Below are 16,135 nucleotides of genomic sequence, written 5' to 3'. Positions count from 1 at the left end.
GAAGGCAAAGCTCTCTGTCTACCGGGCCATTTTCGTTCCTACCCTCACCTATGGTCATGAAGGATGGGTCATGACCGAAAGAACGAGATTGCGGATACAAGCGGCCGAGATGGGTTTTCTCCGCAGAGTGGCTGGTGTCTCCCTTAGGGATAAGGTGAGAAGTTCGGTCATCCGGGAGGGACTCGGAGTTGAGCCGCTCCTCCTTCGCGTCGAAAGGAGCCAGTTGAGGTGGTTCGGGCACCTAGTTAGGATGCCACCTGGGCGCCTCCCTAGGGAGGTGTTCCAGGCACGTCCAGCTGGGAAGAGACCAAGGGGTAGACCTAGGACCAGGTGGAGGGATTATATCTCTTCGCTGGCCTGGGAGCGCCTTGGGATCCCCCAGTCAGAGCTGGTTGATGTCGCCAGGGAAAATAAAGTTTGGGGCTCTCTGCTGGAACTAGTGTTAATTTCGTCAGCTATTTTTTTATTTAGTTTTAGTCTTAGTCCTGTGTTAAATTTTCTTTTTAGTTTTAGTCATATTTAGTCACCTTCATCCTGTTTTTATTTAGTCAAGTTTTAGTCGACTAAAAGTCTGAGCATTTTAGTCTTATTTTAGTCGACTAAAACATTAAACATTTTAGTCAAGATTTAGTCGACTAAAAGTCTGAGCATTTTAGTCTTATTTTAGTCAAAGAAAACTAATTATTTTAGTCTACTTTTTGTCAATGAAACAATTGATAGAACATTTCAGTCAAACTAGTCCAGCCAAAACCAATAATTTGTCATTTTAGTATATATAAATAAATAAGATTATATCTTGTCCTTATTTGATGAAAAACACAGGTTGAATGATTAAAAGAATGCAGCTTTGCAGAGAGGATCTGCTCAGGTTTGTGGTGTTTTCACCAGCTGTGTTATGGCCACATTGCTTCCCTTCTGATAAAACAATGCATTCGCTTTATTTCTCCGCCTCATTGTAGCGAAAATGGGCTCAAATATCACATAGTTTCTTTCTCCCAAGCAGTGGTGCCTTTAGACTTTTTCGTTGTCAGTCATTTTGACGGACAGGATCGTAACATTTCCGTCATAATCCATTATTATCCGTCGAGTGCACAATTTATCTCTCACTCGCGCTGACGGGGGGGGGGTCTTCGGTTAACGCGAGTGCGACCACTACTCCCAAGCCCTGTTGTTGCCATTTTATTTTCTGTTAAATAAGGTTAGTTAGACCATGAGTTAGACCCGAGTCTTCCTGACAGTTCACAGTGTGCCGCTGCCCGGTGTAATTCAAATCTACCGCTGCGCGCAGCACGGACACACACAGCTGCTGCCCTGCCGCAGCACCGGAAATGGAACTGCTGGGAGAAAAACCGACTATCAGAGATGTAACGTTATCTTTGATAATATTTCGTCTCGTCACTTTTCGTCAACGATATTGCATGATGATTTCGTTACAGTTATTGTTTACTGCCGTCTCGTCATCGTCTCGTTTTCGTCATAGAAAAAAAGGTCGTTGACGAACATATTTCGTCATAGTTTTAGTCAACGAAATTAACACTAGCTGGAACTGCTACCCCCGCGACCCGACCACGGATAAGCGGGAGAAGATGGATGGATGGATGGATGATTAATGTGAATATTACTGTAAACTAACCTGTGTAAAAGTTTCTCGAATAAATGTAAATTCTTTGGTGGAAGAAGCATGTATAATTGTTTTACCCTGCCCCTCAAAGAATCGGAATTGAGAACCGTTAAGAACCGGAATCGAAAAGTAGAATCGGAATCAGAATCGTGGAAATTCAAACGATACCCAACCCTAGTGCTCGATGATGTAAGGTTTGATGCAGCTGCTCGGCCATGACACCCATGCCATGAAGCTCCCGGCGCACAGTTTTAGTGCTGATATTAATGCCAGAGCTGGTTTGGTCGGCAGAGCTTTGGCCACTTTTACGCACAATGCGCCTCAGCCCTCCCCCCGCCCCCCGCTCTGTTACTTTACGTGTTCTGCCACTGAGTTGCTGTGGTTCCTAAACGTTTCCACTTTGCAATAATACCACTTACAGTTAATCGTGGAATATCTAGGAAAGAAGACATTTCACAACCTGACTTTTTGCAATGGTGGCATCCTAATTACAGTACCACGTTGGAATTCAGTGAGCTCTTTAGAATGACCCATTCTTTCACAAATGTTTGTAAAGGCCAACTGCATGGCTAGGGGCTTGATTGTATACACCTGTGGCAATGGGTCTGAATGAAACACCTGCATTCAATGATTTAGAGGAGTGTCCCAATACTTTTGTATATACAGTATAGTGTATTTTCCCTCTCCACTTATCTAACATAGCCGAGACCAGCTGTGAAACTGCACATTGGAGGCGGGGCTTAAAGAAAAGGCAATTTTTTGGGCCCAGATACGGATACTTTTTCTTGAGAATCAGGCCATTTTGGCTTCATGCACCACTGAGCAACTTTCATAGGATGGAATGTGACCCCGCCTCCAATGCTGTATCTAGTAATGATACATCAGACCCCTTTAAACTTTTTGCATATCCTGTATTTAGTTTTGCCTATGTTTGTAAAATGTAATCTTCTTAAATGTTTTATGTGAGGGACTGCGGATGGAAATGAGCTCAAAGCTAAATCTGGCACTGTTACGCTTGACACATTTTAATGTTATAAGTTTTCATTACTGTGCATTGTCCCTGCTAAATAAACCATTACAAATAAAATAAACCACTTCCAGGAAAAAAGGTAAACAAATATCTAAACAACTCACAACTTCAAAAAATCCCACCAGTCAACAAAGAATAAATGTTCCTGTATTAAAGATATGTTATTCCTCTAACTCCTTGCAATGTCCCATAACATCCACTGAACAGAAGGAAAGAGCAGTTATCATTATAATTAAATGGTGTTCTTCTTAATTTGTTAGTTGTATTCTTAGGAGGACTGAACATAAGGACCCCCCCCCCCCCAAACACACAAACATGACAATGCTGCACCAAGAAGGATGCCATTACCATTTTGCCTTGACAAGCCGTTAGTTGTTCACACATCGCAATCTAGTAAATGTCTTTCACTAAAGCCCACACTCCACCCTCCTCCCACCCACCTCTTCCTCCCACCCACCTCTTCCTCCCACATCCTCCTCTCTTCATGGCTGCACCGGTTACCATGGAAACAGAAAGGGTTTGGAGGGATGGTGCCATGTGGATGCCAGTGTGAGGGTGGGTGTCGTCCTGGGACCCCCCCCCCCCCTGCTCTGTCCGGAGAGGATATATCATTGAATGACCTCCAACGAGGCACCGCCTCTCTGCCTGAAGGAGAGGAGTGTGTGGCATGTTTGTTGGTGAAGTCACATGCAACGAATTTGAAAGAGCTGCTGATGGAATTCTGCCAATTTTGCCCTCCTAATATTGGGTTTAAATAAAAGAGCAACCACTAGTAGTAACTCAAAAACAGTTATTACAAGTCATTAGTGAAATGTCAGACTGTACTGAGCCGTGACCCTGACTGTGATTATCCAGTGAGAAACACACTCAGTAACATGAATAATTAGTCGTGAGGTGTTTAAAGTTGCGTTACACAAATCTGCACATCGGTATGGTGACCCCTCCACAGAGAAAGAATGCATCACTCGTTAATGAGTATTCCACACATCTTTTTTCTAAAGTAAAGTTGTGGTAGCTCTAATTGGGAACCATTTGACTGCAACCATCAGCTTTCCCTCCATTTAGTTTGACAGCTGCCGAGTTTCTGTTAAACAAGGCAAGGCAAGGCAAGGCAAGGCAAGGCAAGGCAAGGCAAGTTTATTTATATAGCACTTTTCAACACAAGGCAATTCAAAGTGCTTTACAAAAAATGAAAGAGATTAAGAAAATGGCATTTAAAATCAGTCATTAAAAAGAAAAGATAATAAAATAAACATTAAAATAAAAAATACATGGATAAAAGTTACAGTGCAGTCAATTAAACATTAAAAGAAAAAAGTACATGGATAAAAGTTACAGTGCAGTCTAAGATATGAATAGTTCAATTAAAAGCAGCGACAAAAAGAAAAGTCTTCAGCCTGGATTTAAAAGTAGTCAGAGTTGCAGCGGACCTGCAGGTTTCTGGGAGTTTGTTCCAGATATTTGGAGCGTAATAACTGAATCAGGCAAAACATGATTATTGACTCAAAGAACCTCTCAGCTTGACCACTTCACACTGCTCGGGGCTAATCTTCATTGTTGACGGGTTCAACTACAATTCGATTTTCAAGGTTTGATAACATTTTTTTTATGAAATAAACTACTGCTCAGAATAAACAATTATTTTCACGAGGACACAGTTTTACTTTCTGCATCATTCTGCCTGGCATCAGGGTACATTTGACCAAAGCAGAGGCATGAATGTGCAGAAGACTCACATGTTAAAAACATTTTATCTGACCAAAAGATAGAATTCAGAGATTAGAGTTAGAATTCCAAGAAAAAAGTCAGAATTCTAAAGGTGCGTTTACACAGTTTCGGGCACCATAAAGAAAGAATCAAGTATCCTGAAATTAAAGTCAGAATCCTGATTATATTCTCCAAAATATCTCCAAATAAATACATAACCATATGGGGCTTAATAGTTCAAAAGTAATCCAGAAACTGCATGTTTTAAAAATAGTCACCCTGATTTCATGAAAACCTTCCTTTTCTTAATCTTTATTTAATTATATTCAGGATTCAGGATTGTTTTCTTTACAGGTTTATGAACCCATTCTCTGATTGAATTGCCACCTCTGAGAAACATTAACATCTTCTATGAAAACTAAGAATCAGTGGATTTAGATGATTTATTTCAGTCCCGCTGTGATTGACTGATAAACAGGCTAAATAACCCAATGGAGCCAAACAATAGCCCCTTTTCTCTGCACCTCCTTGTGTATATTTGTGAGGCAATTAAGAAATCACTTTGGCCTGTGCTCCATTTGCCAGAGCCTCCATTTAGATTAACCAGCAGCTCCAATTAGGAGCAGGCGCTTCCTTTTCTGTGAGCACGCCAGCCTCTAATGGCTGCATAGATTGATTTAAATGCAAACTAGAGAGGATTTAATGAACTGCTTTTACAGAAAGGGTTTAATAGGAATTTGCACACCCACGGACAGGTTGGCAAACAGTTCACACTCAATTAATTATGCATTATAATGCTTTTTCTTGAGAAGAGAATACAATTGCAAAGGAATTATAGGAAATAAGCAATTCTCAAAGACGCTGTGTATTGATATTTGATACCATGTTGATACTGTTGTATTGAGCTAGTCTTAAGGCCAGGACACACCAAGCCGATTTTGGCCGTCGGTGGGTGTCAGGCCGACGATGAGCGTCGACACGCCCTACTCAGATTGGTGTGTCCCGCACCGTCGTGTCTTTTCAGCCGTGCCGACACCTTTTCGGCCGAAAACCCACCGATTCAACCGGGAAGTCGGCCAAAGGCAGTCTTTGGTGTCAGCTGACACCAAAGAACTGACACAAACGGACCCCCGACTGTTGTGTCGCCTCGCGTCTCTGCGTCTTGGCCATGTTTCGCACTGGGACACACCGCAAAGACTTCAGCCGACGGCCAAGAAGCACGTACGAACTGTGCATGCGTGAGTGGCAATAACTCTCCTCACCAGCAGGCGGCAGTAGTGTGTATTCGTCATTCAAAAGAGGCAACAACCGGAAGACAGACTCTGTGATAACCGAGAGAAGAAGAACAGACTGCGTGATATAAACAAACAACAAATAACGTGTGCGTTCCATTTTCCCTCTACAGCGAGAAGCTCACGGGGCTTTCCCGAACCTGTGTCGAGAGCTGGAGTTAAAGGAAATCTCAGATTTGCCTTCTTAAGTTTGTTTGGGTCCCTCACTTCCGTTTCGCTTCTCATGCACTGATGCGCTAGCTGAACAGCCAATCAGAGTGATTTATTTTGCCGACAGCCTTTGACCGACTGCCCACCGATTCGACATGTTGAATCGGTGGGTTTTCGGCCGAAAAGGTGTCGGCACGGCTGAAAAGACACAACGGTACACACCAATCTGAGTAGGGCGTGTCGACGCTCATCGTCGGGCCTGACGCCCACCGACGGCCAAAATCGGCTTGGTGTGTCTGGGCCTTAAGAGAAAAAGAAAAAAAGAAAAGCATTTAAAGTATTCTGATTGTTGATCGCATCACACAGAACACCCCAGCATCCAAACTGATACTTACAGTACTGTGACTGTACTGGATCATAGATGGATATTGACATACATGTGGTAAACACTGTGGAACTAATGTAACCCAGCGCACAAGATGTGAGTAATGTGAGTCACACACCTGTTATTGTGCCGTTGTGATTTAGGTGCTTCTTTCTGCATTGTAATGAGCCCAGCTATGGGCTATTGGGCATTGTTGAGCCATGAGCGGACAACATTGTGCAGGGACTCTGGGTGTGTTGCCCTGGGTTTTATGGGCTGTGTCATTCAGTTAAGTGAGCAGGAAATTGTGGAGATCATAATCTCATCAATAATCTCATAACAATAATTATTTCAATATGTTTTATATAAAATAATTCTAGGACTACAAACATAAACTTCTGGCAACATCACACACACAGCTGTGACTAGTTATTTTCTGTTTTGGACAACCTTGTGTTCAGGAATATTATTGGACTTCCATAGGAGAGTCAGGCAGGTGTTTTTGTTTAGAGGGTTTTTCCCTCCTTTGTGTCAAAAGAAAATATAATCTCCGTCCACTAAATCACCAAAATAGAAGCAGGGTTGGAAGGGTTGCTTTAAAAACTCTGTTACAATTACTATTTACTTGTAACCTAATCTGAGTATCAAAGTATAAAAGTAATGTAACCTGATTACTTTCCGTTAATTTTGGATTACAAGGGGAAATAAATATGAAATAAGATGTTTTTTACTTCAGTGTATAATGTAAGACAATAGAACAATGATACCTTATAGAAGAAGAAAACGATATGTCTGCTCAGAGATTTTATCTATAGGAATAGCTGCCTTTTATGAAGCACATTTTTTCAGTAGCCTATAAACCAACACTGAAACACATGAGCACATACTTGTAAAAAGAACAAGTAAATCAGGCATATAGATTCCAACTTATAATAAATAAGTAATATATATTTTGTATGTAACTGTAAGAGACAACAGTTGTCTTTTTGCCATCCTGTTTTTAATCACACAAGAAAATAGGGATTGAGACCATCAACTCATGTGGTCAATGTTTACTGAGGTAATAAATCAAATGAGGAAAAGGGTCCTTTTCTCATAGACCTTTATACAAACATGCTTGCTCATGCCACCAGTGAAGTCGCCCCCTGCTGGATATTAGAGATGATTCAAGATCAAGGCACCTCCCCATTGGCTACACTTTACTTTTTAGGATAACATTCTTGAAGTGTATTTACTTACTAGCATAGTCAGGATTCACGTGGGCAGGTTGCTTACGTAGTAGAAATCTAAAAAATAGGTACAGAAACTTTCCGATTCACCAAACATTGCGTACCGGCGAGGAAAGTGCGTACGGCACTTCCTACGCCGGTTTCCCTTTATAAATCATAACCGACTCGAAATGCGGTGCAGCTTTTGCGGGCTTCACGTAACGCCCATATTTGCCTATAAATAGTCAAAGAAACGCCCATTCATTCATTCATTCATTCTGACTGACTTTATGAAGAAGATCGCAGGAAATGACGACAGAACAGCTAAAAAAGACACACCGTGTCAGATTCTGGTTATTTTGGGGAGGTGGAGATAAATCATATTGTTTGGTGGATGCCGTTTGAACCAGAGTAGCAGCATGGAGGTCGGATCGTCACCAACATAAATAAATAAGTGGTCCGAAAAAGGTTCATGACAAAAACAATACACATAGCCTTCCTCAGGCAGTGTGTTTGTGCCGGGGACAGGAGACCCCCCCTTGATGAGAGACTGTAAGAAATGAACGGGGAATCCCTCCGGAGTGGAGTCATGACGACTGGATCTGAATTATTGTTTTGTATTTGGTGGTTTGTGTTCCAGCTGTCGATCAGCTGTGCGCAGCGTCTCCACTGCAGCAACTCTATATCCACCAGTTAAAGGAAATACAACTAATGTGTTGTGTTATATTACTGTACAATTGACCACATATGGTGTTCTTAGCTTCCATACCTCCTGTGTTTTACGAGCGACTTATCAAGTCTTGGCAAAAGGCATAAAACACGATTAAACATGATAGAATATAAAACCATGCTCGTATCTACAACCTATAGAAATGCAAAACGGCGTCAGTTTAGACGTACTTCTGTCCTCCTGCTTAACGCATCATTTATGAGAAAACATTTCATAACATTAGCACAACATATTCGAGGTAGTTTTAAATAACATATGTATTTATTTATTTCACTGAGGAGTATGGGCTCAGAACAGTCTCATAATACACACATGCACACAGAAGGATTCAAACTTGTATTTCCGGATCCATACTTGTGTTTTTCAATGCACACACAAATGTGTTCCGTTTCATATACATGTAAACAAAATCCAAATACAGAAAAAAGTTTTACATATGTATTTTTGATCCTCACATATTAGTTTCCCGTTTAAAACCTCTGCACCTGCAAACACAAACCGCTTTCTGTGCACGGATCGCTTTGCATTCGTGTGTGGGTTTTTTGAGACTCCCCTGACGGTCAGCCGATTCGTACTTGTAATTTGTTCTATCTATAGCCAATCAGATGTCTCCTTCATTCTAAGCCAATCACATGAGCGCGCCCCCACGAGGGTAAGATTACTTCATATACGCATTTTGCGCAGTCCGGTCAGCTCGCTAAACAGAGGGCGGAGCATCAGGTGATCATGCAGAGCAGCGTGTCTCCATCAGACTCAGCAGCTGATCTGATCTCTCTCTTGCGTCCGGTTACACTTCACTCGCGTTTATGTCCATATCGATCAGATCCAGCTCTCCTGATCGGCCTTTATAGAGAGCACCGATCAAACTATTAAGAGTGAATATCGGCCGATAATGACCCGCGGGGCTCCCCCCCGAGGTCACTGTCTAGCACTGGCTTCGTAGTGCACTGATCGATTAGGCTAAGCTAACCTGTAGCTGCTCCCTCCACACTCACAACAACTTCATACAGACATAAATAAAGCAGCTGTATTCGCCATACAGGAAACACACATTTAAAATGGTTTTGCCTGCCGTTTTTGTGTACACAAGCATTCATCAATGGTTTGGAAAGTGGCGCTGTACCTTAATAATATAAAGGCTTGTATTTGCGTGCATTTCCTGTTCGGAAAGTGGCGCTGTACTGAGAGTGGAGGTGTCCTGAGATTAGCGCCTGCAGGCAGGCTCCATGGACCTGTCAGCTCCGGACTGCGCAAAATGCGTACATGAAGCGCTACGTCATGACCGCAAGAAATCATACCCTCGTGGGGGCGCGCTCATGTGATTGGCTTAGAATGAAGGAGACATCTGATTGGCTATAGATAGAAATAATTACAAGTACGAATCGGCTGACAGTCAGGGGAGTCTCAAAAAACCCACACACGAATGCAAAGCGATCCGTGCACAGAAAGCTGTTTGTGTTTGCAGGTTCAGAGGTTTTAAACGGAAAACAAATATGTGAGGATCAAAAATACATATGTAAAACTTTTTTCTGTATTTGGATTTTATTTACATGTATATGAAACGGAACACATTTGTGTGTGCATTGAAAAACACAAGTGTGGATCCGGAAATACAAGTTTGAATCCTTTTGCAGATCATGAAATACAAGTGTGAATCCTTCTGTGTGTATGTGTGTATTATGAGACTGTTCTGAGCCCATAGAGGAGTCGCAAACAAGCGTTTGTTTAATCATTTTAAGATTGGCTTTTATCAATGTTTGAAAATGAATTCTTCATATATGATAAATGAGAGGTAACATTTTATTTATGGTATTATTTCCACATATTTCTCTCCATTCTTCCTTCTGCCAACGGCGTCGCAGTTTCTCGTCTCTCCCGTTGTTGTGCTTAGTGGGTTAGAGTTTGCGTGGAGGACCGCACGTTTTCCCGTCAAGTTAGTATTTTATAAATCGCAAACATTGCGTAGAAACTGGCGTACGCCATTTTTTAAGTAAGCATTGAGTTACAGAAACTAAGCAGGTCAACATTAGCTTATTATAAAGGCATTATTATTTCATTTCATTCATCCAGACAGACAGAGAGAAACAGGCTCACTGTAGGTGTTATCATCAGACACTATTTCTATGTTTTACATTTTGAAGTGTGTCGAACCCCAATACTAATAACACATTGGGATTCACTGCCTTTATAATGACAAAAGAACTGCTTGTATACATCTTTCCTGATTCCACTTTTTTGTATTTCTCATGTTAAGTTAGTTTGATGTTGTTTTTAGAAAAAAGAACATTTCTAATATGTTTTGGTTATTGTGCATGTTATGGTCATTTATTTAACTTGTGTCCTTTTAGTGAATTGTTATAAATGTACTGTCAGACAAGCAGTATCCAGTTCCAATGTCTCCATGTGTGTTTTCCAGATGTTGGTGACGACTCCAGAGAAATGGGATGTAGTGACCAGGAAGAGTGTTGGAGACGTGGCTCTCTCCCAGATCGTGCGTCTCCTCATCCTGGATGAAGTCCACCTCCTACATGAGGACCGAGGACCGGTTCTGGAGAGCCTGGTGGCCCGCACCATCAGACAGGTCGGTCCTACTTCTGCTGTGCTATCTCTTGAAATCTGTCTGAGGTTTTGGATGATTGTCAGCTTGGACTTCAAACTAGTTCTGAGATTCAAGTCAGAGAAAGTCAGAATTATTTTGTCTAAGAATTCTCAGATTATCTTCTCTCTTCTCAAACCTTTTCACTCTGTGGTCTCACAGGTTAACGTCAATCATCAAAATAAACCGTTGTAATGTTCAAAGTCAAGGTAATGAATATAGAAGCTTCAATAAAATATAAAACACTGACAAGCCAAGGGAATCCCAGTTTAGAGTTAGCCACTCGTCAACCATTAGATTAAAAAAGGTAATCGATCCCCTATTGTTTAGTACTTCCAGCATATCGTTGCCGATCATCGATCTCCAGTGATATTGAGTGATTGTTTGCCTGACTGACCATTATATTTGGGCTCCATGTAGATAATAATTGCACAGTATTCTTAATGTTCTGATCGGATTGCAGCAGACATCAGAATTTGAATTTACTGCCAGTCAAATGACAGCAGATATTTTCACCCAAAAAGAGGCGTGACCATGAGGAAAAGTACCTGGATGAGTTGCTCATCTATGAGCAAGTGTCACCATGGCAACATTATTCTTCCTGTTTACATCTAGCAGAGCTCCCATGTATAGAAACTATTGTTACAGGACTTAAAATATGATTTTCTCCCAACTGGAAATAGGAAAATGAAAGATAATCAGAATTTCAGACTTCCTTGGCGTAGACTATAAAATACAAAGCACACTTTAGTATTACACAGTTTTTGATAGTTACAGACACATAATATAATTACTGAGACTTGAAGTTGCAAAGTGCATACATACAGTATCTCTACTTGGACTAAAAGTGAAATAAATAATGCTTATTTCATTTCATTCATCCAGACAGACAGAGAGAAACAGGCTCACTGTAGGTGTTATCATCATCTCCCTGATTGCATTTACTGTACCCACATTATCCACATGTCTCCCATAGTTCTGAGTGAAACACTCCACTGGTGGCTGGAAATGAGACACAAAGGGGGGGGAGACACGGGGGAGACAGAGTTTGGGGAGAATAACTTTAAGGACTCGGGAGTGTGAGCACTATTTCTATGTTTTACATTTTGAAGTGTGTCGAACCCCAATACTATGTCATCATATCCTCTAACGAAGACTACCTGATGTTAATATTCGGAAGTCAAAGTCTTTGTCCTTGAGCGTCATTTTCAAGAAATCTGCATTCTGTTCCGTCTCTAAAGAGGTGAAATTATACAACATTTCACAAAAAATAAAATATATAATTAATATTTTAAGAATTTCTACATTTTCGGTTTAGTACCTTCACCACTGCTGTTATTGGGTTTCATCCAGAAACCCAATAACAGCTTTTCAAGTTACCCATACCATGGACACACTGAATTACAGTGATATCAAAGTGTTCACAAATGGTAGCAATTCCATTTTTATCTACACACTTGTGCAAATGTAAATAACCCAATCATTAATAGGACACACACTGTGATCTATAAGGCGTTGTACATGCAAGGTGTTGGTATTGTATAAAGTCATGAATGAGCATGCAATAGCAATCTCCTTAGAAAACTGAAAGAAGTCATCTGGATTTCTAATCTCTCACTTTTATTTTGAAGTTGTTGTGTCTTCAACACACACTGGCCATAGAGGTGTCTCATTGGACCTTTGAAATATTGTACAGGGTCTTCACAAAAAGGCTTAAGGCGATGATTATATAAAGAGCAGACACTTCCTGTGAGTGTTTGCCAGTAAAGTAACAAGAGCACAATCCTCCAAATGAGCCCCCTCCGGCCCCATGCTGCTGCTGCAGGAGGAAATAATCACAGCTCTGTCTGTGATGCTGATTTCCCCTGATGATGACAGACAGGTGTCTGAGCAGGAATCAGCCTGCGCATTCTAGATATTAGTGTGATTATGTGAATTTTGACGGGCAAATAGAGGGAAGGAGCCGTGGTGTCCCATATCCCCCTCTGATCAGCTGCTGTCAGTCCGTGGAGAGAAATTAATAAACAGAGAAGATCTAAAGAGATATTTTAAGAACCCACAGGCCACCGCTCGCTCATCCAGGCATTCTGACTTTATAATGGTGTATTGTGTCTGTTCGTGGCACTGATTGGTATCACTTAGTCTCCACCCAGTTCATAAAATACTTTTAGATGTGTAACTCCAAACTCCAGGGAATGTGTGCATTGTGTGTTCAATTGTATTTATGCTACAACACATCAATGTGAACACTCTTTGAATCAGATCTATGAGATGTAGATTTGCTTCACCACTCACAAAGCATTGACAAGACAAAAGCAAAGATGAGGCAGGAATTGACAGTGTCAGTCCAATCGTCTCATCCTCATCATCATCACCATCTCTACCACCATCATCATCATCATCTTCATCATCATCTTCATCCGTAAATTATTACACAGGCTTAGTGGAATACTCATTTCTGATTGGTCAATTTGGATTTGGATTTCTTCGGTAACACACAGCTGCTAAGGAGGATCAAGGGACTCTGTGCCATCGTGTCTTTCCGCAGAAAGAAGTCCGTTCAATTTAACGTCAACATTATTTGTTCCCATCGGAAAACACCATGGAATCCTTTTTGAATATCAATTTTCATGAAGCTTTGGATTCATGGTGGCTTAACTGTCCCCAGTAAAGAAAAGAAGACAAGAAAAAGGGAACAAGAGAAGGAAAGAGGTTGAAGACAGAAGACTGCAGTGGCCATGTTTAAAGATGTTATTGAATGTTTTTTGGTTAGAAGCCTACGTACAGCCTGTGCATAACACAAGCTGAGAAGAGCCAAGGTGGTTGATTGAGTGACTAAATGAGACTACGTAATATCATCACAGCTAACACAAGTTCAACTTTAGCGGTGGTGACGTGAAGTCATGTGACTGTGATGTAGTTTGTATATAGCCTAAAATGGGCTATTTGCTCAAGCCTATTGAATTTACGCTTCAACCATTTATAAAAGTGGTGTTAATATGTGGAAGTGATCCTGCTGCAAGTATAATGAAGGTTTGTTTGCCACAGAGATTTGATGCTGCTATAATCCAAACTCCAATGAAAAAATCCTATTGACTTTTTGTAACATTCACTTTCGGGTCAGCTTACAAAAACACGTCATCACTCACCACTCCATAGGCTTATAATTGTTAGGTGTGTAGATAGCAGATCAAGAGGTGTGTAAATAAATCATTTTTGGAAATATCCAACTGGTTATGTGAATGAAGTTTGATGAAACAACTGAAGTGTTCATCATGATGAGATGTGCTGAGAAGACGTGGGTCACAGTGGTATTGTGAGGGGCTCAGGGCAGAGTGAGGAAACAGAGTGAAACAGAGGGATGAGCCTCTGTGCAGCGACGAGACCTCTTGGCGGGGTTAACCGCAAGGTAAAACTGGTCCGTACATGTGACCGCTGTTTACTCGGTTCACAGCCCATTTATCTGCAGGTTTAGCTGATATTACTGAAGAAGGGCTGACTGGGCGCTTTGTACACCTTAACACCTTTAGAGGCTGTGCTGCACTGCACAAGTTTCAAGTCTCTTGACTGTCTCTCCATTTTACCAGCAGACTGCACATGCTGTCAGTGCTTAGAACACAGCTGTAGAACTGGACTGAACCATTAGCATGTCCATAAGCACTGAGGCTTCAGTGTCTAGGAAGTACACACAGTCCAGTGGAACATTCCTGAAGTACATCAGCTTGTGCTCTTTACAAGGATGCGACATTAACTGACTGATTCGTGGCTGTGAGGAAACATTATGGCTGGCCCAACACCCTGTAATAGATTCATTTTGGTGATGCTACTGTAAACAGTGCAGCATCTTGTTCTTTCTGTTTCCAGGGACAATATACTGAACTACATGGATTTGGACAAATACACGGATACCTATTGACATCTAGGTGTGACCAACAAGTATTCACATTTGCAACCTGTCCCAGCATTTTGCAAAATAAAAGGCTAGTGCAGGATGAATATATTACTAGAAGGAGGAAACCATATCTACAAGTGATGGTCTATATCCCGGTCAACAGTAGTCTATAACTTAAACTACCTCCTATGGGTCAGCTGTGCATAAAGTAACATATATTCAGGGACGCACATAACTTTTTTGCCCTGGTTCTCAAAGGAGCACCTGGAGATGTTGCTTGGTGCTCATCCTTAAAATGAAATAAACCGTCACTTTTGAGGGGGTCTTTATTTGCCAGACACACGACACAGAACACACATGCAGAGGTGAACACAGAACACACATGCAGTGGTGAACACAGAACACACATGCAGAGGTGAACACAGAACACACATGCAGAGGTGAACACAGAACACACATGCAGAGGTGAACACAAGACAACTTTAGCACGACCAGTAATCCTACAAGCTGTCATCACTACCCTCCTGACTGTTCTCCTCACTGTCTTCCTCTCTGTCAGACATGGTAGCTGATGATGTAGGCCTACTACTTCCTCTCTGGTTGAGTCTGCGATTAGATGCTTGCATCCACAAGTCAACAGCTGGTTTTGGGTCGAAAGTCTCTGTTGTGATCTTAGACAAGTGGATGTAATCAAATAAATATGTGAACATAACCAATAGCCTACCATAGCCAATAACAAATGAATGTAACTTATTTTATTTGTGTTGTTCATTCATATCTTATTTTACCTTAACATTTATTTATGTATGCATTTTTTTTATCTCTCCAGTTTTAAAGGATATGTTTGGTTACTGTCCTATAGTATACATTGGAATGATTTCAAACCTGTTTATCCCAATAATTATAAAGGAGTGCCTTGGAAATATGTGTTTACATAAATTGTGACCAAACCGTTTGAACTTAGACTAAGACTCATTTACCTTACTGAGCTGTAGTATCAGCCTCTCAGTCTGACTGGAGAGGACTCTCCCTCCACATTATTGTAGAAACATCTTCTTCTTATATCCGTTAGAGCAGCTAGCACCAGATGCTAATAACAACAGCGCCGGTACCGGCGCACCCTCCCTCGCTCCCTACCTCGCTCCCTCGCACCAGTTATGTGCAGCCCTGCATATATTCATTGTTGCTTGTTTTTTGCATTTAATTGAATGTCCATTTCTTGTATGTGTTTCATTAAACCACACCAATCCAACAGTCAGCTGATTTTTGCCGTCTCTGAGAACCTCATCGTTTTTGCGGTGCATCCTGCCTTCTTAATGCAAGTTGGCCCTTCTTGGCTGGCTTTTCTCACTTTCTAGAATGTTTAGTATAGAAAGCAGATCCGGCTGCAATCCCTTGATACTGTTGGTGACATAAATCACTCATTTTGTCTTCTCAGCTTAAGTGAATCAATGCACTAGAAGAGATACAGTACAGACAAGAGTTTAACAAGCTGACGACTAAAGTCAAGAGGCTACAGACAGAGACTCTTTTTATTCGTCATCT

General features: G+C 41.3%; 1 protein-coding gene across 1 annotated transcript in view; it reads left to right on the top strand.

Moving 5' to 3' along the window:
* The window catches only part of ascc3 (activating signal cointegrator 1 complex subunit 3), a gene marked incomplete in the record, with an annotated part of 191,770 nt that overhangs the window by 82,338 nt on the left and 93,297 nt on the right, over positions 1–16,135 (top strand). Inside the window, 1 exon segment of the mRNA XM_034196559.1 lies at positions 10,519–10,683. Coding sequence (XP_034052450.1) covers positions 10,519–10,683 — 165 coding nt within the window.

Source organism: Gymnodraco acuticeps, unplaced genomic scaffold (assembly GCF_902827175.1).
Source record: "Gymnodraco acuticeps unplaced genomic scaffold, fGymAcu1.1, whole genome shotgun sequence".
NCBI classification, from domain to species: Eukaryota; Metazoa; Chordata; class Actinopteri; order Perciformes; family Bathydraconidae; genus Gymnodraco; species Gymnodraco acuticeps.
The sequence above is the reverse complement of the archived record's forward strand: the minus strand, read 5'-3'. Positions and strand labels throughout refer to the sequence as shown.